This window comes from Notothenia rossii (genome assembly GCF_949606895.1).
Source record: "Notothenia rossii genome assembly, chromosome: 5".
NCBI lineage: Eukaryota > Metazoa > Chordata > Actinopteri > Perciformes > Nototheniidae > Notothenia > Notothenia rossii.
The window spans coordinates 57,839,059-57,864,011 of NC_136903.1; the positions used below are offsets into that span (position 1 = coordinate 57,839,059).

Sequence of the window (24,953 nt, forward strand, 5' to 3'; positions counted from 1 at the left end):
CGTAAAATGCCTTTTCTTTTTGCCTAATATCCAGGCCACTCGTAGGGACGCTGCGGTAGCTCTCTCTTGTTCAGTGCAAGCCCGAAACAGGGAGCTACGTCTTTGGTCATAGCACGAAGTTAGCCCCAAAATCTTCTGGCGGCGAGCATCAGAGCCCGCTGGAAAATTGGCGTCGAAGTTGGCGTGAGCTGTCTTAAAATGCCTTCTCAAGTTGTACTCTTTACACACCGATAAACTCTCTTTGCAGATTAAACACACGGGCCTCCCACTGACATTTACACACAAGTACTTCTCTTTCCACTCGCTGTTGAATTGCCGGTTTTCGGTGTCAACCTTTCGTTTTTTTAACGTAGAAAGAGACATTTTGATATCCAACTATGCTGACCAGGTTAGATTAATCGTACCATTGGCGCGAAACCGTCGAAGGTGCGCGAGCTTGTAGTGAAGGGCAGCGCGAGCCGCGAGGACGCGCGCAGAGTGACAGGAGTTGACAGGAGTTGACAGGATTAAATTACAGGAGTTGCTAGTAGGTGGGTTCGAAACCCGAGCCCGCCAAAGTTTTCAGGCAATGTCTTCCCCTCTATCTCTCAATGTAACACCCTCTCAGGAATAAAGGCACTCTGGCCCAAAAAAAAAAAAGTTAAATACATTTTTTTTTTTAATTAAACTTTTTTTTTTTTTTTTTAACATTATACTCAAAGGGCCAGTAAATATCACCCGGGGGCCGGATTTGGCCCGCGGGCCGCCAATTGAATAGCCCTGATGTAGATGTTTCCGTCTGGATTTGATTAAGTGTGCAGTTTTAAATTAAAGCGGACATATTAAGCTTATTTGAGTTTGAAATGAGTGCTTCTACTGTGACATGTTTCCATGCTTTAATGTTGAAAAATTACTTTTTTTCTCATATTACCTGTGCTGCAGCACCTCTTTTCTTTACTTTGTCATGTGCATTATCATATATTGTAACCTGTGTTTTGCTACATATGCTCTTTTATCTTACCAAAATAGTAATAAACTTGATTTTGTACATAACTGATGTCTGTAAATATTTACTGATACCCACTTGATATGTTATTACATTATAGAGTTGTCTTCACACATCAAATAATTAGCTTGAACTGAGGTTACAGTCATTTATAACAGAGATTGATATTGGATGTGTAACATAATTCATAACTAACTAGAACCTATGTTGAGGATCGGGAGAGGGACAACAGTTCTTCCAAAAAGCACTGGTAGTGTAAGGGACATCTTAAAGGGTCAGATAATAAAGACAGACATTGGCAGTGTAACGTTGTTGTAACGTGTAAAGCCCTAACACTGAGTACATCAAAGTAACAATTCAACAATATTAACCACATAGTCACCAGTTGTCATAGGCTACTATCGGCTATAAAGTTTAATACAAATATTACCACAAATGTACCCATTACCCATTAAAACATCCAAGTTGGATCATTATTTTAAAAAGCTTACTAATCTGAGGCCATGCATAGGAAATATCTCCCATAGTAAAAACTCAACCACCAGTGGTAAACAAATTGAAATGTATTAAATAGATGTGTGTGGTTGTGGAAATACTGGACGTGACGTTGTGCGATTGCGTTGCCATGCAACAGCTTTGGTTCATGTTAATTTACAAACTCTTCAACTACAACCCTAGTTATATTTAAAACATTTTTAGAAGGCCTCGCGAAATACTTTAATGTAAATTAAAATGTGAAGGAATGTGTGTATCACAAAATACATCCGTCATAAACACAATACCGGAAACAGACGTAGTGATGTGACGTGTGATCCTCAGCCGATTGGATGTTTTAGCCGCAAAGCATGTTGGGGTATGGTTTTTATGCGATATGAAATCTGAAAACATGTTTTAAAAATAAAATAATACTTTATTCCGAGTGTGCTTGCTTTTCTCTTTGGAAGTCATCACATAAATGCATTGTAATACACGGTTCGGCTGCATTAAATATTAGGCATCTGCCGTTGTTCTCTCTTTATAGAGCCCTGATGAGAAGACTTCTGGATAAACTGAAGAACTGCCGCCGAAACATACGTGACGTGGATCATAAATATATCAGCAATTAAACAACATCTTCAATTTATTTTCACACAATGCGTCTCCTTGCAATATCAACACTAATTTGGCAGACTTTTATATTTGATCCAATCGGTAGATAGGCTGTATTTACACCATAATGGTGCACAGCTGACAGACAGGGAGTTGTATTTTTTTTATTTTCTTTGAATATAAGAATGTAATTACTGAGTTGAGAGAATATTCAGGGGTTTTGGGTGATGGGAGACACATCTATGGAATCAGAATTTCAATAGCTTACCGTTAAATGACGGATATACCTTTTTGTCTGCAAATCAGATGTTAATGTGAAATATTATAGCAATATCCTGTAAAATTATGTGAAAACTTGAATAAAACTACACATATTCAGATGTTATACATGCATACGTGTCCTACACTAATAACAACAATTATGTTATTATGGCATTGTATTCTGTGTGTATTTATTTCACAATAAAGTTAATAATAATATTATGTTTGATATTATGTTTTATTAACTAGACCACATTCTGATTAATGATGTGAAATATAAACAACCCTTAAATCAGACTTCAGTTACACCTGAGTAAAATTCAGGGAAGGTGATTGTCAAGTGCCAACAATCAGGCGAGATATTTGATAGTTGGTGCTTGAAAAGACTAAACATTTTATAGACATACAGTATCATATACACAACTACATAAAAAAAGTTATGCAATGAATGAAAAGCTTGGGTTGCAGGTTCCTCAACAATAAACTGTCATATTCTGCACATTCATTATACTATATACCTACATCTTATAAGAATAAAATACATATAGTGCCTTATTAGTTTGTCTGTTTTGCACATCCTCCTATTAATATCTGTGTACATCCGGCACTAAACAGTTTTATTGTAGAGATCACTTACAGCATCTTCTTGATTTTTTATATTCTTTCTATATTTCTATCATTTCTACTTTCCCCCTAAAATATTCAATAGCGTGCTTTAACCACTAGGTTTCCTTTTCTATCTATCTAGCTGTGCACCATTATGTGGTAAATAAATCCTATCTACCAAATATATATATCAAATATAAAATTCAGCCAAATTAGTATTTATACTGCAAGGAGACGTATTTTGTGAAAATAAATGTAAGATGTTGTTTAATTGTTGATATATTTATGATCCACGTCACGTATTCAGTTTCGGCGGCAGTTATTCAGTTTGTCCAGAAGTCTTCTCGTCAGGGCTCTATAAATAAAGAACTATGGAACATGTGTAATATTTAATGCAGCCGAACCGTGTATTACAATGCATTTATGTGATTGTAATGGAAACCTCTGTAGCAATGGAGAGTCAGGACTCAGAGAGACATGAGGAGAGCAGGAGCTTTGATGTCAAACACTGATGGTTTATTTCGGAGTATCGTCCGGAGAATTCACATCACATGTCACAGCAGCCAGAGGTTCTGACTTCACGGTAGAGTTGCCACGTCAATTCTGAAGAACTCTACCCTAGACCCATGTATTTAGCTAGTTCAGAGAGAATAATCAACATTGTGCATAACAAGATATAATCATAACTCCTCTATCAGCTGATCCAACAGGCAGGAACAGGGAGACAGAACACTGAGAGCACAGCAGCCAAGGTTACAGGTGCGTGTGCTCAGTCAGGACAGTTTGAACTGATAAACTGGGTCAAAGTTATGGACCTTGGAAAATATTTCCCCAACAGTGATGACTTCCAAAGAGAAAAGCAAGCACACTCGGAATAAAGTATTATTTTATTTGCTTGGCACTTCCGGGTATTTCTCCACTGGTTCTCCATGTTCACAATACCGTGTAACTGTCACGTTTGAAGGGACGAAATCGTGACATCTTCACGTCTCCCAGCATGGTAAATCGTCACATGTTCACGTCTTGCCCTGATACCGGGTTGAATACAGCAGTGTTATCTAATCCTGACCCTCAGTGTATATTTTTGTGTATTTTGTAGTTAAAAAATGTATAAAGCCCACATCTGAAGGCATAAAATGTTTTTATACCTTAAAGATCTCCTAACATCAAACAATCAATTATTCAAAATACTTGAGGCTGGAGTCCCAAATGGTCTCAGAATCTACACCTGAAAGAGGCTTCTGCCAGGCAGAGGTGAGCAATAAACTTTGTCCTATAAGATCTGTCGTTTTTGGAAAGTTCCTGACCCTGACCAGCTATGGGTGTCCCTATAAGTTAATTTCTTAATTGATATCAATAGCAATGAGGAAAAAAAACAGCCTACAAAGTTGGGTTGTTGTCTTCGGGTCAAATCTGACAGATTTACTAGTTTTATCAATCATAACTTGTATCAATCATGACTGTATTGAACAATATGGTGAGTGCCTTGCTAAATTGTAAATGATAAAACAGATGTTTATAAACAAATACTTTTATTTTGATTTCAAATATATTTATATATGATTTATTTATGAGATTTTTTAAATGAAGTAGTTCGTCAACAGAACTTCATAATTTACAACACAACAACGAACATTTAGGACACTGTCATGTTTATATTCATGTGTGGTTCCCAGGATGGTGGCCAGGTCTTTTTGCTGAAAGAAAAACAAGGCAAAAAAAAAAAAGTTAGACATTTTTTTTCAATTTCTGAAATATGTTGAGAATACAAAATCCTTTCAAATGTCTTCTCAACCCTAAGAAGGGCCATACACATAACGGTCTGTTTTGAAATCCTGGATGCTAGGCCTGTCGGTCGGGCCTTTAGTGCCTTCTCTTGTTCCGACTTTCCAAGGAAACTGAGGGTGATCCTTATGATGCTAAGCTTCCAACCACCGAAACGTATTCAGTATGTTTTTTTTTTTTAATGTTGTCTGTGGGACAGCAGTGTTTTAAAACGTTGTTTACCCCAAACCAGACTGCATTATTTTAATTCTATAATAAGCAGTTCACCTGATTCCTTCAACAATAATTATGACCATAACTGCATATTGGACATTGTTGACATTCAAGCTGGTCACAATTTAGCATGTCATTTAAGTCTTCGTAACTATTATTAGTAAAAACACACTTAACAGTAGATTTAGGTGTTGACAAAGCTACATCCCTCTTTAGGCTATCACCAATGCCACATATTAAAAAGGGCCCAATAGTGCTTTTTGGGGTTTTCCATTTCCAGTAGTGTGTTGATTACGTAATTGTGAATGTAAAGGGACTGCAAAAGCTTAATAGAAAAAGTTCCCCCAGAGTTTCTCTCCAACACACCTGACTGAAACTAATTCCTACATTAAACGTAATAGACTAAGGGGCGGGACGTATCCAAGTGGTTGGCTCTGGTTTCAGAAAGAGGGTGAAAAGAGGTGCAGCAGCACAGGCAGTATGAGAACAATAAAGAGCTTTTTGAACATTTAAGCCGGAAAAACGTAATACTAATGAACCTGGAAATTAACAGACTATGTCCTCTTTAAGTTCTTTCAGTCTATAATTACAAAGCAACCCTGATTTCTAGGATTTCTGAACTTAAAATGGTGCAGGTGCTTATTACATGAACTTAAATAACTCACAATTCATGGCAAAACTGACTTCTTAAATAGATAGATAGTGATTTATTGTCTCCCTTGGGAGAGATTTGCCTTGGGCAGTCCAGAGAATACACATAAACACAGGTATACATATAGAACAACCAGAGTCACAGATACACTACAAAGATCACATGGCATGCATAAGGTATACAAACATACAGGTGTACCCGTTACACTCCATTATTAATTAGGCCGAACTGTCAATTTATTGACAATTGAGTTAAACAAGAAATCTGAACTTACCATGCAGGGCAGGGCAGCCAATGGACCAGCACTTCTTTAGAGCCCTTTGAAACAGAAGAGAGGACAAAAACTAAATATTAATTATTTGAATTTATAATTCAATACTTCATTGCATTTCATCCCCCAGGATTTTTAAATGGTAAATGTTTGGATTAATGTAAGACCTCCCAGAGAACAGCTCAACATGTAATTGTTGAATTTCTGACAAAATTCAACAATTTGAAAACTATTATGTTTGTTGTGTTGAAGGTCCATACCTGTTGTGTACTTCATGCAAACAATATAGCTACTAACCTTACTTTCACGTGTCTTTGACACAGGACAAACGCGTCCAGTTTGCTGTGATATTCACACACTGAAAAGAAACATGAAATTAAGTTGTCCATAAATCCAAAACTTGATATCATGTATGGTCTTGCAAACTTTTAAGTTGGTTTTTCAAATTGAAAAACACCATTTGTAAGGCCTCAAACAAATGCATGTCATAATTTTCCCATACTTTATATGACATAATGCACCTCTTGGGTACCACAAATGACCACATAGTGAACCACAGATTATCTCCATGTGCCACAAAGCTTTTTTTAGGAATCAAAAGAACTACTATTATGTCAAAAGATGTATATTTTTTTGATTACAGATCTGAAATACCTGTATTTTTTTTCATACCTTCCTCCTTGTTTTGTTTTTTCTTGCCTCGCTTCTTTTTTGCTGATATTTTAACAGCTCTCTTTCTATAAAGAGTAACAAAAAACAAGTGTTAATTGCAATAGTCATGTGGTGTGTGCTTTGCAAACCAGGGAAGTACTTGCGAGAACACTTACATTTTAAGAAAAAGTTGGAAAAGCAAAGAGTGAAAAATCTTCTGGCTTAGAGGCCAGTTGGTGGTCCTACTTTTTTTTTTACACTGGCACTTTTTTTAACCGTTCTGTATCTCATATTGTATAGAGTCAAGATTTCCATCATTGTTCTCCATCATATATTCTATATTGATACCTACCTGTCGATTGCTTTTTTCTCTGCCTCAAACTCTTCTTTCTCCACTTCCACCACCTGTTCTTTCTCCTTGCCTGCCTCCATCTCTCCTGCCACCACCGGTCCAAACTCTTCCTCTGAGTCTTTCTGTTCCTCCAGCTCTCCTCTCTCCAGTCCTTCGCTCGCTAATCTGTCTGTCTGTGTCCCCTTCTGTCTCCATCTCCTGCATCTCAGTAGTTCCCTCAGTCTCATTCATTTCACCTCCCTCCCCCTGTTCTGTCTGGTCATCTTCTTCTCCAGTCCTTTCATGCTGCCCTAGACCCTCTGTCTCAGGATCCCATGCTTTGAAGTTAAACAAAGCAGACAGACAAGACATTAAAGATGTAGTGCAGGGTTGAAAATATGATTAACCAAAACATATTAAAGTTTAACAAAGAAAAAGGAGTAAATGAATTGCCCAAAACCAATTCAGGTTGTCTAAAATATTATCTGAATGACATTTCTATCTGATCCATCTGGATAGGTACACAATACAGGATTAAACTTAATAAAGAATCATGAATGTGCTGTGAACTAACTTCTAAAAAGCCTTCAAAAAGGCAAACCATTTTTTCCAGGACCACATTGTTACGATATCTGAGAGGACCCAAACGCAGGACACGGCAGAGTGTTCAAAAAGGGTTTATTAGTGAACAAAAGGTGCGGGAAGGATAATCCGGCAGGAGTGGCGAGGAAGTGGAGGCTGGTGACGACAACACGGCAGTCAGAGAATGATCCACTGTGGTTTAACAACGATCTGGCGCCGACAGGTTGTGGAGCCTCTGCTGATATGCCGTTGTAGATGGCTGATGAGAATCAGGTGTGAGGGTGAACAGCTGATTGCAGCAGGTGAGCCGGGAGCCAGAGTGACAGCCACCACGCCCACACAACAGGCAAAGGGAAAACATCCCCAAGGAGGCGGCTGGAAATGGACAGCCACCACAGTACCCCCCCCTTAAGGGACGCCTCCAGGCGGCCTACCTGGTCTACCAGGGTTATCCCGGTGGAAGTCCCGTACCAGGGACGCGTCGTCGATGTTTCGCCGGGGAACCCAAGACCTCTCCTCCAGGCCATAGCCCTCCCAATCCACGAGATATTGGAATCCCCTTCCACGGCGACGAACGTCCAACAATCGCCTGACGGTGTAGGTTGGGTGACCATCGATGATGCGGGGGGGTGGGGGAAGAGTCACTGGAGGAGACAAGGGGCTGCTGGCAACAGGTTTTAGCAGAGAAACATGAAAAGTAGGGTGAACCTTCATGTGTGGGGGAAGCTTGAGCTGGACTGCAGATGGGTTAACAACAGAGTCGATGATGAAGGGGCCGACATAACGTGGCGTGAGTTTTTTAGACTCTGTCTTGAGTGGGAGGTCTTTGGAGGAAAGCCAAACACTCTGACCTGGTAAGTAGTTGGGGGCCGGGGTCCTGTGACGGTCTGCGATGAGGCGGTTGCGGGCAGCGGAACGGAGCAGGGCGGCTCGGGTGTCCTTCCACACCTTACGACAGCGTCGAAGGTGGGTCTGAATGGAAGAACAGCAACTTCCTCTTCCTGTGCTGGAAACAGGGGTGGTTGAAAACCCATGGCACAATGAAAAGGTGAAATACCTGTGGCTGCATTTGACAGGGAGTTGTGGGCATATTCGATCCATGGCAGATGTGGGCACCATGAAGAGGGGTTCCTGAAAGCCACACAGCGGAGAGCCGCTCCCAGGTCCTGGTTGGCCCGTTCCGTTTGCCCGTTTGTTTGAGGATGATAACCCGACGACAGGCTCACCGATGCTCCCAGAGCCCGACAGAAGACTTTCCAAACGTGGGAAATGAACTGGGGACCCCGGTCAGAAACGATGTCGGTGGGGATTCCATGTAGTCGAACAACGTGGTTAACCAGAAGATCTGCAGTCTCTCGGGCTGTGGGAAGCTTGGGGAGAGCAACAAAGTGTACCATCTTGGAAAATCTGTCCACAATAGTTAGGATGATGGTATTACCTTGTGAGAGTGGAAGTCCAGTAACAAAATCCAAGGCCACATGCGACCAAGGGCGACTAGGTACTGGCAGCGGGCGAAGCAGACCAGAGGGAGGTTGGTGGGAGGACTTGGCGCGGGCACATACTGTACAGGCAGCAACAAAGACCCTGGTGTCTTGAGCCATGGCAGGCCACCAGAACCGCTGTCTGAGGATAAACAGTGTGCGATGGACACCAGGATGACACGAGAGACGGGAGGCGTGTGCCCACTGCAGGACCTTGGAGCGGACAGAGATAGGCACAAAGAGATTATTAGCTGGGCAGTTACCTGGGTTAGGCTGCGCCCGCTGAGCCTCCTTAACAAGTGACTCAATCTCCCAAGTAACAGCCGCTACCACGCAGGAGGCAGGCAGGATGGTGTCTGGACCGGCAGCTGGTTCTTCGGAAGCAAACTGGCGAGAGAGAGCTTCCGGCTTGAGGTTCCGTGACCCTGGGCGGTAGGTAAGGGTGAATGAGAAGCGACCGAAATACAGAGCCCATCGAGCCTGACGGGAGTTAAGGCGCTTGGCAGTTTGGATGTAAGCCAAGTTTTTGTGGTCTGTCCATACAATAAAAGGGAGCTCAGCTCCCTCCAGCCAGTGTCTCCACTCCTCTAGGGCAAGTTTGACAGCCAGCAGCTCTCTGTTACCCACGTCATAGTTTTTCTCAGCTGGAGTGAGGCGGCGGGAGAAAAATGCACAAGGGTGTAATTTTTGGTCTCTTTCCGAGCGCTGGGAAAGAACTGCGCCTACCCCGGTGTTGGAGGCATCAACCTCCACAACGAACTGGCGAGAGGAATCAGGGTGGATGAGCACAGGGGCAGTGGTGAAGAGTCTCTTTAGCTCCGAGAAGGCTGCATCGCACTCTGGGGTCCAGGAAAAGCCAGTTGTAGGGGAAGTGAGTCTGGTTAAAGGGCCCGCCACTCTGCTGTAGTCTCTGATGAAGCGGCGATAGAAATTGGCGAAACCAAGAAACTGTTGAAGCTGTTTCACTGAGGTTGGTTTTGGCCACCCTGCCACTGCTTGGATCTTCTCAGGGTCGGCCCTAATCTTTCCTCCCTCAACGATGTAGCCCAGGAATGAGACTGTGTTGACATGGAATGCGCATTTCTCCGCCTCCACAAAGAGTCTGTTTTCCAGGAGTCTCTGCAGCACCTGCCTGACATGGATAATGTGTTCCTCCTGGTTACGAGAGAATATAAGGATGTCATCCAAGTAGACGAAAACTGATCGGTTGAGGAGGTCACGGAGCACATCGTTAACCATCGACTGGAAAACTGCTGGGGCATTCATCAGTCCAAAAGGCATTACCAGATACTCGAAGTGACCGAGTGGTGTGTTAAAGGCCGTCTTCCACTCGTCCCCTTGTCGGATTCTGACGAGGTGGTAGGCATTGCGGAGATCCAGTTTGGAAAAAATTGTGGCTTCCTGGAGGGGTTCAAAGGCAGAGTTGATGAGGGGTAATGGATATCTGTTTTTTACAGTGATGGTATTAAGACCCCTGTAATCAATGCAGGGCCGCAGTGAGCGGTCCTTCTTGGACACGAAGAAAAAACCAGCTCCGACCGGGGAGGAGGATGGGCGGATGACACCGGCAGCCAGGGAGTCATGGATGTAACTCTCCATGGATTTCCTCTCAGGGCGAGACAGGTTGAACAGACGGGAGGAAGGCAGAGGGGCCCCGGGAAGAAGGTCAATGGGACAGTCGTAGGGTCGATGAGGGGGAAGAGAAAGAGCTCGCTGTTTACTGAACACTTCTCCCAGGTCATGATATTCAGTGGGGACAGATGACATGTCAGGCGGCTCGATCTTGGGTGGTGGAGTGGCGGTCTCTGCAGGCGGTAGGGCAGACTGCAGGCATGAGGATAGACAAAAACAACTCCAACTAAGGATTTTGCCAGTTACCCAATTAATCTGGGGGTTGTGTGTTCTTAACCAGGGATGGCCAAACACTATGGGGGCATGAGGTGAGGAAATTAGGTGAAACTGAATAACCTCACGATGGTTTCCAGACAGAATGAGGTTTACTGGCAAGGTGCGGTGAGTGACTTGGGCCAGGAATTTACCATTAAGAGCATTAGCATTAAGAGGTGAATCTAACACTTCGGAGGGAATTCCTGCCTGAACTGCAATATTAATGTCCAACAAATTCTCGTCCGCCCCCGAGTCCACTAAAGCGAGCAGAGGTAGGAACTGTTGGTTGCAGCAAAGCACGGCTTCTAGCTGCGTTCTGGGTCGGGGGTTGAGAGAGGAGGAAGGGCTCGCCAGAATCCCCACACCTACTGACGAGCCTGACCTTTTGGCAGATTAGGACAGGAGGAAACGAGATGGCTGGTTTGGCTGCAATAAACACATTCCCCAGCCTGGATCCTTCTAGCACGCTCAGATGGTGAGAGGCGGGCCCTTCCCACTTGCATGGGCTCGTCTTCTGGGGGTGAGGCCGTGTAAGGAATCGGGAAGGATCTGGAGATTGGGGCAGTGGCAGTCCCAATTTGGGGATCAGGTGAGGAGTAGCTGGGATTGGGGTGACGGCCATTCCTATCCCTACGTCTCTCTCTGAGGCGATTATCAATCTTGATAGCTGTGGCAATTAAATTATCCAAGCTAACTGGATCATCCCTAGCAGCTAGCTCGTCTTTAATTGCTTCGTTCAGCCCCTGAAGAAAAATATCCTGCAATGACTCGTTATTCCAGCCTGAGTCTGCAGCAACTGTTCTAAACTCAACTGAAAATTCGGCTACACTACGGGAGCCCTGCCGGAGAGAAAGAAGGCGCCTGGAAGCGTCCCTCCCTCGTACCGGGTGATCAAAAACTTTTTTCATTTCGGAAATGAAAGTATCAAATGATAAGCAAATGTGTGGCTGGCTCTCCCTAACAGCTGTAGCCCAATCTAAAGCACTCCCCTTCAACAGACTCATTACGTATGCTACCCTAGCCCCATCTGTATGATAAGTACTGGGCTGCTGTTCAAAAACGTACACTGGAACAAAAAGGCTCTACAAATCCCCAAATTTCCAGCGTATCGCTCCGGTGTGGGAATGACGGCCTCTCGTAGCTGATAGAGAGGTGCGTCAGGAGCGGGAGGAGGGGCTGCCGGCTGTGCAGCGGGCTGCGGAGGAGAATACTGTGTGGTGAGCAGTTCTACTTGCGTGCCGATCCTTTGCACGTTAGCGGAGAGGTTCCGGAGAGTCTCCACTACCTCACGGAGAACCACAGCGTGATGCCCCAGGAGAGCGCCTTGACTGGCCAGGGCTTGGCTGAGTTCGTCCGCAGTCTTGGACTGGTGGCTTGTGTCCGTTGGGTCCATGCTGGCCAGATCGTTCTGTTACGATATCTGAGAGGACCCAAACGCAGGACACGGCAGAGTGTTCAAAAAGGGTTTATTAGTGAACAAAAGGTGCGGGAAGGATAATCCGGCAGGAGTGGCGAGGAAGTGGAGGCTGGTGACGACAACACGGCGGTCAGAGAATGATCCACTGTGGTTTAACAACGATCTGGCGCCGACAGGTTGTGGAGCCTCTGCTGATATGCCGTTGTAGATGGCTGATGAGAATCAGGTTTGAGGGTGAACAGCTGATTGCAGCAGGTGAGCCTGGAGCCAGAGTGACAGCCACCACGCCCACACAACAGGCAAAGGGAAAACATCCCCAAGGAGGCGGCTGGAAATGGACAGCCACCACACGCATGGGCTACCAGTGGCAGCTCGAAGGGGCACTGGAGCTGGGCCGTCCACTTCTTATTTTTATTGTGGTATTTCCCCCAGAAGAGGAGAGGAAAGTACCCAAGGGCCTTCAGTTTTTCGACTTTAAAAACAAAGAAAAACATATAGACAAACATCACACAAATAGATACAGACAGAGATAGATTTTCCAGGCAGTGTTAAAAAGGCAAGACTTTAAAAAAAGAGAGTTGGCAGTCCACTCTCTATAGTGTGTCTTAATCAGAAAGAACCATCAGAGCAACACCACTACTATTTTCTAAAGAGACAATTGTGTTCCTGTTCTGTTTTGCCATTCATTAGCATCTGCCATGAAGTTATATTCACTCTACCACATTACAAGTGAACCAAAGGAGACACCTCTTAACCACACCGCATTGGCCGTCGGCCATGTTTTTGTGGTGTGTCCCGCATCATTGGCATTTTTTGCCATTCCCAACAACCTTTGCTGATGATTCAACATGTTGAATTGGCAGCAGAGCTGTCTGCAAAATAAGCTAGCTTAAGGAAATCTGTGCACAAGAAGAAAAATGGACTTGAGGAAAACTAACTACTACAGTCCAAAGGCTCACACAAAGTCTTTTAATTTGTTATCTCATCTGGTCGTTCTATTACTCAGATATTCCCAACATGAAGCTTAGTAGAGAGTGTTGTGAAAATGTTTTAAAGAGTGTATCACAAACATTGCCTTTATTTCTAGAGCCTTATATATTTTGTTGTCCCATTTGAAATGAGGAAGACATACTTCTGCATACTGCTGTTATGGAGAGTAAAATCCTCTTATGCAGGTGCAGAGTGTAAGTGAGAGTTGGCAGTAGGTTTTAATCTGTGTGGTGTTTGACCTTCTGGCTTAAACGTAGGCAACGTGAGGATACAATACGTCGCTACTAGTTCTTTGATGTTGGTTGGTGAGTCAGAACATTTAGTCTAAAATTGCTTTGGTGGGTGGGGATGAATGGCAAACAATGTTGACAGGGCTAAAGTCAATGTATCGTTTTTTATATTTATACTAGCTAATTATTGAAATATTGCAAATGCATTTGGGTTAATGAAATCTTGACACATAATTGAATGACATTTCAAAAGTTGTTCCTTCCCTGTACAATATAGATTCAATTAATATTTCTCTAATGTTGTGGGACAGTAACCTTCAATGGCTGACCAAAATAAAATAAAATGTTTATTACCACCAGGGCAGAATTATCGAATATCTTCGATTGATTTCTCGACCGGTGTACTTTTTGGGCCCAGTCTTTTGCTTTCTGCCGGAAATCCTTCATACGGGCCGTGTGCCTTGATTTCAGCTCCAACATCTTCCCACACTGAGGAAGTGAGAGGGAAAGAGGGAGTAGGAAGGACATACTTAATTTTTCTGATAGAAAGACAGTTATAAACAGTTGGGAAACAAAGTATTGCTTATTTCTTTCTTTTAACCATATATATTATAATATCATATAATACTTCCCCAAAAAATGAATCGGAAAATCAATTAAATTCAACTGATTGTACAGACTGACAAAATATGCTACCGAGTAAATGTACCGGATCATTTATTCAGTAGGCTAACCAAGTTAGGATATCTAATTAACAGTATACAGAGGGGCCACATTCACTTTATCTAACTATTTGTAGCAATTCATATTTTAATTTACACTATGAATGTCCATTATATGGCCTCATATATAATCATAATAAAATATTATTCATTTTTTTAAATCAAAATATTGTTATTTAAAAGAACCAACAGTCAAACTTTTCAATGGAACAGGCACATGCAGTAAATGTAATGTTCTAAAAAACACATATACTGTGATACACATTTGTGGAGTGACAAAACTCTTTCCGGCTTTTGTTAGAAAAAAGTCACCACTTTGTTCGCCACTTTTATTTTATTGGGTTTTGCAGAAAACAATGAGATATTTAAAGGCAAAACTAACTGCCATTTATGTATGAAAATGGCTAAGTCCGAGAGACAGTATAATAGACTGTATTATGAATACTTTAGTAGACATATATATATATATATATAGTTATATTTACCTTTGTGCATCTACGATTTGCGCAGTTTGATTTTTCCAAACAATGGGGGCACTGTCTTTTTGTGGATCCACCTGGCATCGTTGCTACATTATGAACAAAACAAAAACATCACATGTATCACATATAGTTATTGGCATGACACAAAACTAAAATTCTTCCATATAACCATGTATGATTACAAAAGTCAAATGATATAATCCAAATGATGTTGATTGAATTCAACTTCAAAATAATGTTAAGTGTGATATCAAAGTTCAATTAGTAGCACCATAAGAACCTGAGGTGACGCGCATGTCACACACAATTTTAGGGTGTAGCAGGGGTGTCACTTCAAGTATACCCTTAATTTCAACTCATATAGTCCTGAAGCGACACCCAAGTCACATTTCTGAAAGGTCATGTGACCATTGGGATGACCTCATGTTCAATTAGCAGCCACCTTTCCTGACTGTTTTCTCCACAAGCTAACTTCAGTCTGCCAGCTAATTTGCCCCTCTGCCCATCCTGAGGATAAAAGGTAAGATCCATCAAATCCTATGGTTGAAATATTGGATAACATGTTGTTTGTCGAATATAAATCATTGTTTAGACTTTTTATTTTTTATTCTGTGGTAAAAGAGCAAGTAAATATGTGTGTGACATAGACGTCACTGCAGGCATTTAGACTAAACTGGTAAAAAAAATAAGTGTTGTGACCTATATGTCACAATTAGAAAACTTGTCATTATCTGATCAGTTTACTTAATTCAATTATACTCAGTAATATATTGTTATTATATTATATATATATAGCTAGCTATAACTAGTAATAACTAGTTACTTATACTACTATCTAGCTAGCTACCTACAACATGGCAGGTTTAGGACTAACGTCATGTGGCACTTTACCTCACAGCTGGAAATGATAATTACCGTGCTGTAGGGTAAAGTGCTACCAACGTTACATGATGACATCAGCTGAAAGTCATGATTATTTTCCATATTTTCTTCTCTAGATGAACAGGAAAAATAGGTGGGATGGAGACAAGGACATCCAGAAGATCCTGGAAATAATCCTGGATGGAAACGAAAGTGAGGTGGAGGGATTAGGTGGTGAGGATGAAGATGAGGATGAATTTGATGATCCTGTCTTAGATCCTGATTATCAGGAGGAGCCATATGAGTCGGAAAGCGACATAGGGGAAGAGGAACCACCTCAACCAGAGGGAGAAGAACCTCCTAATGAAGAACCTCCGACTGCAGCATCCCACCGTTCTACTGGCCAAGAAAGATTCCTATGGCGAAAAAAAGCTTTTGAAACACCAGACCACACCTTCAAAGGAGAGAGGGTCCAACCTCCAGATGAGCTCCCCACTCCCCTGCAGTACTTCAGGAGGTTCATTACAGATGAGATGCTTGTGGCAATGATGGAGCAAACCAACCTCTACAGCGTTCAAACCTCTGCCACCCACAAGAACGTGCAGACCACAGTATGGGACTTTGCCAGCTTCCAGGAAACCGTGTCTACTGGGAAAACGACACAAGGATTGGCATGGTCGCTGACAACATGTCATGCGACCGTTTCCAGACCCTCCTCACATCTCTCCACTTCACCGACAACGAGGCTCCATCCAACAGGCAAAAAGGGGATAAGTGCTGGAAGATCCGTCCATGGCTTGACATGTTCCGCAAACAATGTCTCCAGATCACCCCGATGGAGCACAACTCCATCGATGAACAGATGGTCTCGTTCAGAGGAACGCGCTGCCCCATCAGGCAATATGTGAAGGGCAAACCCCACCCCTGGGGATTCAAGATCTGGGCCCGTTGCTCATCCGACGGAATACTATGTGATTTCCAGGTCTATGAAGGTGGCACTGGGAAAAGAACCACACTTGGAATGGGAGGAGATGTGGTCGTCAAGTTGTGTGAAACTCTTCCATCAGGCCAGAACTACAAAGTGTTCGCCGACAACCTCTTCTCTTCAGCCGCACTGGTGCGAGAGCTTCGTCAGCGGCAGATCTTCTACACAGGTAACACACACACACACACACACACACACATACATACACGCACACACACACAAACACACACACACACACACACACACACAGGTAATAACAACATACCTATGGTCTCATTCTCCTTTGTTTCTAGTTTTGACTCATCTTGTCTTATTCTTTATGTATTACAGGAACAGTCCGCAGCAATCGCCTGGCTGGATGTCAGCTTGAGGATGACAAGAGTCTTTCCAAGAGAGGCAGAGGATCTTTCGATTGCCGGGTGGAGAAAGAGGGGTCCATGGCCATAGTAAAGTGGCATGACAACAGACCTGTCACCTTGATCTCCTCTCAAACAGCAGTGGAACCACAAGACAAAGCTAGGCGCTGGAGCAAACCCCAGAAGGCATTCCTTGACGTCATCCGGCCCAATGTCGTCAAAGAGTACAACACCTTCATGGGGGGGGTGGATCTCATGGATAGATGCCTTCTCCGGTACAAATACCACATGAGATCACGGAGATGGTACATCTACCTCTTCTGGCACACCATCATGGTAGCCCTGGTCAACGCGTGGCTGATCTACAAGAACGACTGCAAGCTGATCGGTGAGAGAGCACTGAATCTAAGAAGATTCCAGGCAGAGGTGGCAACTTGCCTCATCCTCATCCAGGCAAGAAGGGGGCGCCCATCACTTGACATGAACACTCCATCTCCTTCAGCACCTCCCACGAGAAAGAGAGTCCGTGTTGGAGTTCCTGATGATGTCCGTAAGGACCACTTTGGACACTGGCCCGTGAAATCTACCAAGCGTGGCCGCTGCACAGTCTGCAAAACAAATGCAACCACCACCCTGTGTGAGAAATGCGACCTGCGTCTCTGCTTCACAGAAGAGAGAAACTGCTTCAAAGGCTACCATTTCTAAACAGCCAGCAGTAGGCTTGGAAAGGATAGTGTAGGATGACTGGGAGGAGAAGAGGAACGGGAAGTTGTTGAGATTTAGGTGTTGTGGAATTAAAAATATTCCTGGTGATTATTGACACTCTGTTTCACGTGTTCCAAATGGTTCCAAATCTACCAGGCAACATGTTTTCTATTGTTCAGATTGTACTTTTCCTGCTGTTGATCTGAAATAATTTCTAGCCGGACATTGTTTTTTTTATTATTCAAGTGGCATTGGATGTTGATAAAAATAAAAAGTCAGCTACATTCTCAGTCTGATTAATTTTAGACAAATGAAGATTGACATTGACCTAACAGACAAAGATCCACCTCTCACCTGGTCCAGTTTGAAATGTCAGACACCTGGTGTGAAAAATGAATGAATGGCACTTGTTCTACACTAGTAATACATGGCATATTACATATAATAGATATAATACATATTGTATTGTCTCTTGAGGACAGTGTGGGACATGGACATGGTCTTTGAATAGAGTGCAATTGCGTTATCAACACAGGTGAGTCAGGTGAGCACTAATGATCAGTCCCTTGCTGCAGGTGTGGTGCTCTGGCGACAACACTTGACCTTTATTTGATGATAACTCCTTCTGGGAAGGTCTTATGGACCTTGGGGAATGGACTTGATATAATTGTTCCTTGGGAAATGTAGATGTTAAAAAACATATGGCATGCCTAGGTGTAGAGATGTTTGGTGGGGGCACTTTTGGGGCCAATAATGGCATGCGGGCCCTTTTGGGGGCAATCGGAAAATGCAAATACTCCTTTCTCTCTCTGTGCTCTTTCTGAGATGGTTTGACCATGACTAAGTCATCTGAAATGGATTCCATTCCTTCTCAGCTTTCCAACCATACATAATATGCCTATGGTAACATCTTTGGAAGCTTCAGAGTTAATGGAATGTGCTCAGGAATGTCAGAAATGTCAGAAAACACTGTACATTTAATAATTTAATTTAACAATCAAATAAGACTGCAGTGACACTGATGTCACTTTTCAGATCTCTGTCATCTGGTGGTGGAATTTAGATTTTTTTTTTAGACATGTGTTCTATGTGCTCTATTCAACCTGTGTTATGCTCCCACTAATTTTTATTGAGCCAGAAATTAGTCCAGGTTCTTATGGGTTAAAATTCACAAATTCCAGTTTAATATCATAAATAACTTTCAATTTCTGGTAATATTCAGTACGTATTGTGTAATCTTTTTTTGGCATGATAAGATGTTTTTTATTAGCTATCATAAACCTCAAATCATGTTTGTTCATAACATGTATCTGTTATTGCATGATATAATGCATATTTTTTGAGATAGAGACTCTACTGTAGTCAAACTAGTACATAATATTAAATTGCTCTTATGTTCCTGAAGTAAATATTCATATATTCAGTTTTATTCATAAAGTAGTAGAGTAATACACATCTTTTTTTTATTTCTATTATTCAGATACTCTTTCGAGCTACTGTTGATATGAATATATTTGATGTTTATGCTAATTATTTGTATTGTATTTTGTATTTTATATTCCTCCTACATATTTTTTATTAATTTGTAATGTCCAATAACACTGGGCTGCAACGAAATAATTTCCCAATTTGGGATGAATAAAGTATCTATCTATACACTATTCGTTTAGGTTAACGAATATGATTTAAATGATAAATGACAACTCCAATACTCCTCCTAAAACACCTAGAGTTGGAGCTTGTATTGGGGGTTGAAATAAACTGTATTCTTCTGTCATGTAGGGAAGATGCGCATCTGTCAGGCTTGGAAGGAGCTTTGAAGGTTGGATTATTGGAGCTTCTTCCGTCTTTTCTTTCTTATCTTCCTTTGCTGTGAGCTCTGCTCCTTGAGCCACATACATGCTGTTAGTTGATTCTTGGCTGACATATTTTAGATGGAGTACCAGAGTTGTAACTCTAGATTTTCTTTTTCAGCTCTGTTTATAGCGCTTTTAGCAGGTCCATACCAAGGGGGTTGTCCGGCTTTGATCCATGCTTGTTGTTCTCGCAGGTATTTTCAATTTTCATGGTCAATTACTGCTTTTCTATGGGCTTTCGTTGGTGTTGGTTGATCATCAGCTGGATACAGTCCTCTCGTTTGCCATTGTTCCAACAGTTTCTCCATGTGGTTCCATGTCTTTTGTCTAAGATTTGGAACTGTTATAGCATCTGATCTGATTTGTATCCTTCCCTTGATATCTGCTGTTGAGCCTGGCCCTGCGTCTAGTCTCAACTTAGTTTGTTTTGGTGACATGTTCTCTAATTATTTATTAACTTATCAAAGATGAAGCACTAATCTTCTGACTAGCACCTTCGTTGCTGTTCGTCCGAACTTTAAATCTTTTTTTTTTTTTTTTTTTTTTTAATTGCTCAAGGTTTTATAGATTTTTTTTTTTTTTTTTTGAATTACAGATTTTTTTTTTTGATTTTTTTTTTATAGGTAAAATATTCATAAAGTTAATTATTATATAAAAATTATGCACATTTAAAATATGAAATGTTAAAATAAAGTTGTACCGTGTATGGTTTTGACTTTGAAATATGAATATGGTTCAAATCCAAATCTCCTGTGTACAGCGCATACCAAAATGTATGAAATTATGCTAATGTCACTACTTGTGTTAGCTTCAATAAATTGGTGTTTGAAAAAGTATTATGTAAAATTTCTTCTCTTATAATTAGAAACCACTTGCAATTCTATCTTGGCGATCAAGCATGTGTTTATTTATAACACTTAAAATTATACTTCACAATGTTATGGTGTTTCTTCTATTTGTGTAATAATTCTGTACTACCACCAGAGTGTGCTGTTTTAATTTCCAGCTTAATCCACTAGGGAACAGCTGTTGCAAAACTGACTTGTTTTTTAACAAGGAGAAACTTATTTTCCTGAAAAATATCTTTAAAATAGGACGAACATTACACTATGGTTAAACACAGCACATAACTGCCAAAACACATCTGCAAAACAAGAATATTCACAAAACCAGCCAATACACTTTTATCAGCAGAAATACTTCCAATAGTTCTAACTCTAACAAGAAGTATGGTTCTTTACTAGATGGAATGCCTAGCCTCAGTGTGTTAAAGCAAACATAGTACTTCAATTAGCATTTCATGAAATGGCGACTGCCGTGTGGTTCACTGTGAACATGAGGTCAAGACAAGATGGCAACTGGTTTTCCAACCTTTGACCTGAAGAACAAAGGGATTTGAGAAAACACCTGGAGTTGAAATAATGGTGGGGTGATATTTTGTCTAGTAAATTCAACACACAACACTGTAGTTTAAAATAACATTTCTATTTAGTTTACAATGATAAATGGGCCTTATACCCTTACGTCATAGCCCTCTACCCATGTACGTAAATGTTTTGACTTTAAGAGCCAGTATGGTCATCTCTTCTGTTTAAACACGCTATTTATGGGACAAAATGGGACGCTATCCAAACACAATCAGAAGAATATCGTCTATCTAACGCACGAATGTCGCACTTCCTGCCGTAATCCACAACGCAATGTCTTTTTGAAAACAGAAATAAAGCTTCAAACTCCTCAGGCCTTTTCCTTGAAAAATGACTTTTTTAAAACAGCCTCACACTGTTTTTAACACAAAACACTCACTCCAATAACCTTAGCTTCAAACTTTGGCTGTGTCTTTGCCTCAAGCAGTCCCAACTGCTTAATGGCCTAAAACCATTCATGTTAACTTAAAACGCAACAAAAGACACCTATAGAAGTGATTGGCCTCTAGCCGACATGTAATAACAGACAAACGAATAGCATGCAGGGTTAAATAGAACAAAAGAAATTGAACTCACCCTGCCTGTGACAAAGCAACGCCACGTGTGGTAGGATACCAATGTTTATCAATTTAGGCTTGTTTTAACTTAAATTTAGGCAGTCTTTCTCAGGAGTCCAACTTACCAGACAGACACACACTCCTATTGTTCACTATGTAATCTATTGAAGATTTTAAATAAACAGGTACTTCTTTACCTTTCTGTATGGGCCCGAGTGTATGTCTGCCAGCATTGGAGAGACAGCAAGCGCATTTCGTGGCATCTGCGGGCAGTGGCAAGTACTTCCGGCATCTGCCACGGAGGCCGCTACTCCGTGGTATCTGTGGCAAGTATATGCCACAGATGTGGTATCTGTGGCAAGTATATGCCACAGATGCCACAACTTGCCGTGGCAAGTATATGCCACAACCATGCCACAACTTGCCGTGGCAAGTATATGCCACAACTTATCTATGCCACAACTTGCCGTGGCAAGTATATGCCACAACTTGCCGTGGCAAGTAAATGCCACAAGTTAAGAGTTAAGAGAAGGTTTACGGTAGCTGCCACTCGCCTTCCGTGGCAAATGCTGATATTTAAACCCGTATTTATCGCGTAAAATGTCGCTGTTTTGGCATGACTTTATCGGACTGATCTGTACACAAGACTGATGATCTGTTACTGATGCTCCGATCATATTTTTCAAAAAGATTAAACATTATATGTATGTGTATGTGTATTTGTAAAGCGCTTTGAGCACCTGTAAAAGCGCTCTAATAAAAAAAATGTAATCCATTATTATTATTATATGTTCTATAGATTTTACTTGGAGAACGTGGTTTGTTAAAATAAATAAAAGTGCTATTTTTATGATAATACTCAAGATATATTATTATTAAGTTGACATAAAGATCTAACATTGTTGACCAGAGGTGGGAAATAGGCCAACTTGTATACTCAAGCACTGTACTTGTGATTTAGAAATAGCCTACTTGTACTTTAGTTGAGTATGTAAATGGTATATTACGTAGTAGGTTACTTACCCCACTACAATTCAGAGGTAAATTGTGTAATTGTAGCCTACTCCCTTACATTTATTTAATACGCTACCTTTAGTTACTTACTACAGATTCTGATTAATGATGATACATATAATCAAGTCTTAAATCAGACTTTATAGTTTCTCCTGGAGTAAATTCACAAGATACCCCACTACAGTATACAAAGTCATTAAAACTAGCTGCACCTTTACCAGCTTTGAGAACACTTTCATGATCAATCATTATAATGAAAACATGTAATATGCACTTTAAGTATATTGTTATGCTAATCATTTTGGGCTTTTGCTTGAGTAACATTTTAATGCATGACTTTTACTTGTAACAGAGTAGTCCAACATTTAGGTTGGCTACTTCTACTTTTACTTCCCACTAGAACCGCCAGGGGTCGCTGTATAGCCTACCTAAAACCACCAACGTGTCAAATGAACGAATGCATTGGTTTTCAAGGTACAATGTTATTTTATTTATCATACTAGAACACAATGAGTGTTGCCACTACTCGCCGTGGCATGTGCCTTGGCATTTGTGGCATCTCCCACAAAGGCCACTACTCTGTGGCATCTGTGGCAAGTATATACCACAGATGCCACAACTTGCCGTGGCAAGTATATGCCAACTTGCCAACGCAAGTAAATGCCAAAGATGCCACAACTTGCCGTGGCAAGCATATGCCACAACTTGCCGTGGCAAGTATATGCCACAACTTGCCGTGGCTTTTGCGCATGCTGAATGGGAGTTGCCACAAGATGCCAGAGTTAAGAGAAGTTTTACGGTAGCTGCCACTCGCCTTCCGTGGCAAATGCTGATATTTAAACTCGTATTTATCGTGTAAAATGTCGCTGGACTATCACAGGACTGATGTGCGATCTCTATTTTTCAAAAAGATAATAAATTATCATTTATATTCAATTTTACTTGGAATAGCCTACTTGGTTTGCTAAAATAAACAAACGTGCTATATCTATGATAGTAGGCTAAACATAGGCCTATATTGTAATAAAAAAAGAAATATTGGCAAGTGAGCGTTGCAACGCAAGCCCTTGGCAATTGTCGCTTCTTGAGGGGAGTTTCCACTGCTTGCTACGATAACCAGGTGTATTGTTACTAGTAAAGACAAATAATTAAAAAATAAATATCTGTATTGACACAGCAACGTCTACAATGGTGTTATTAGACTTGGCTACAGACTTAGGGCAGCTGTAACTGATTGCATTTGCCACTGCTAGTGAGATGCTAAGATTTATATTTTATAAATGAGGCAAAGGACAGTTATATTTGATTGTACACATGTATAAATGTGTTATTTTAAATCCAGGCATATGTACTTAATTTGTATTATTTTCGTTGTTAATAAACAGATTAATTTCATTGTATCTGTTTTGTTGTTTAATATTTTAATTCTGGTTGAACATTTTTATTTAAATGCTTCAGATTATTCTTATTAGATATTGATATCAGTGAATCTAAACAAACCAGGTTATTCCGTTAAGAAAATCATGACAGTATATTAAAAATCGAGACACAATGCATGCTTTTTTATCCACCCTTTTATTGCGTTTTGAAACTGGCAAACAATTTATATTGTTCGAGTTCTTGACAGAACGCTGAGTCATGCTCATCCGTCTCCCCTTGCCAGCTTTTCAGTGCTTGTAGGCTTTGCGCTTGGTTGTCCTTATCCTTATAGCACAAGTAGGCTATTTCTAAATCACAAGTACAGTAGGCTACTTGAGTATACAAGTTAGCCTATTTCCCACCTCTGGTCAACAATGTTAGATCTTTATGTCAACTTACTAATAATATATCTTGAGTATTATCATAAATATAGCAAGTTTATTTATTTTAACAAACCACGTTCTCCAAGTAAAATCTATAGAACATATAACGTTTAATCTTTTTGAAAAATAGAGATCGGACCATCAGTAACAGATCATCAGTCTTCTGTACAGATCAGTCCGATAAAGTCATGCCAAAACAGCGACATTTTACGCGATAAATACGGGTTTAAATATCAGCATTTGCCACGGAAGGCGAGTGGCAGCTACCATAAACCTTCTCTTAACTTGTGGCATATACTTGCCACGGCAAGTTGTGGCATGGTTGTGGCATATAGTTGCCACGGCAAGTCGTGGCATATACTTGCCACAGATACCACATCTGTGGCATATACTTGCCACAGATACCACGGAGTAGCGGCCTCCGTGGCAGATGCCGGAAGTACTTGCCACTGCCTGCAGATGCCACGAAATGAGCCAGGCCCTACTGCAGCATTGTTCAAGCTCCTTTGAAAACTGCAACTGCTCTCCCGGTGAAACGAGATCACGTCCGGGTCCCCAATTGTTAAATATGTTCTTTATTCTCGCGTCCAGGAGAGAAGCTTTAAAATGAGACTAAATGGAGTCTCTGAAAAGATTCAAATGGGATACTTTAATTAAAAAAGGCGCGGTAGTGTTACAGACAGAATATTGTTCCGGCAGAAAACAGCTGTGATCTGGCTCTCCTGAGCAAGAAGAGAAGGGCGAATCCCCCGTTC

At 41.3% G+C, this 24,953-nt stretch overlaps 3 protein-coding genes across 9 annotated transcripts in view; 1 reads left to right on the forward strand and 2 right to left on the reverse strand.

The window, feature by feature from the left end:
• Window positions 1–24,953, reverse strand: part of LOC307039311 (uncharacterized protein) — a 794,762-nt gene that overhangs the window by 219,305 nt on the left and 550,504 nt on the right. The window lies entirely within an intron of this gene.
• Window positions 4,463–14,760, reverse strand: LOC307040253 (uncharacterized protein). Of its 4 annotated transcripts, XM_079682919.1 has the most exons (7): window positions 14,639–14,760; window positions 13,837–13,920; window positions 6,866–6,977; window positions 6,535–6,599; window positions 6,160–6,220; window positions 5,866–5,909; window positions 4,463–4,638 (listed from the first exon to the last, which is right to left on the reverse strand). In XM_079682919.1, the coding sequence occupies exons 1-7, from the start codon at window positions 14,646–14,648 to the stop codon at window positions 4,601–4,603; spliced, it is 414 nt and encodes a 137-aa protein (XP_079539045.1). In that variant the 5' UTR covers window positions 14,649–14,760; the 3' UTR covers window positions 4,463–4,600. The 4 variants fall into 4 exon arrangements, 1 of the variants encoding a protein (XP_079539045.1); XR_013808465.1 differs by lacking the exon at window positions 6,866–6,977 and having other exon boundaries at window positions 6,517–6,599; window positions 13,786–13,920; XR_013808467.1 differs by lacking the exon at window positions 6,866–6,977 and having other exon boundaries at window positions 4,466–4,638; window positions 13,786–13,920.
• LOC307041184 (piggyBac transposable element-derived protein 3-like) lies at window positions 15,634–17,542 on the forward strand (the record flags this gene model as incomplete). The annotated part of the gene is made up of 3 exons (XM_079684509.1): window positions 15,634–16,038; window positions 16,125–16,650; window positions 16,812–17,542. The coding sequence occupies 3 exons, from the start codon at window positions 15,634–15,636 to the stop codon at window positions 17,540–17,542; spliced, it is 1,662 nt and encodes a 553-aa protein (XP_079540635.1).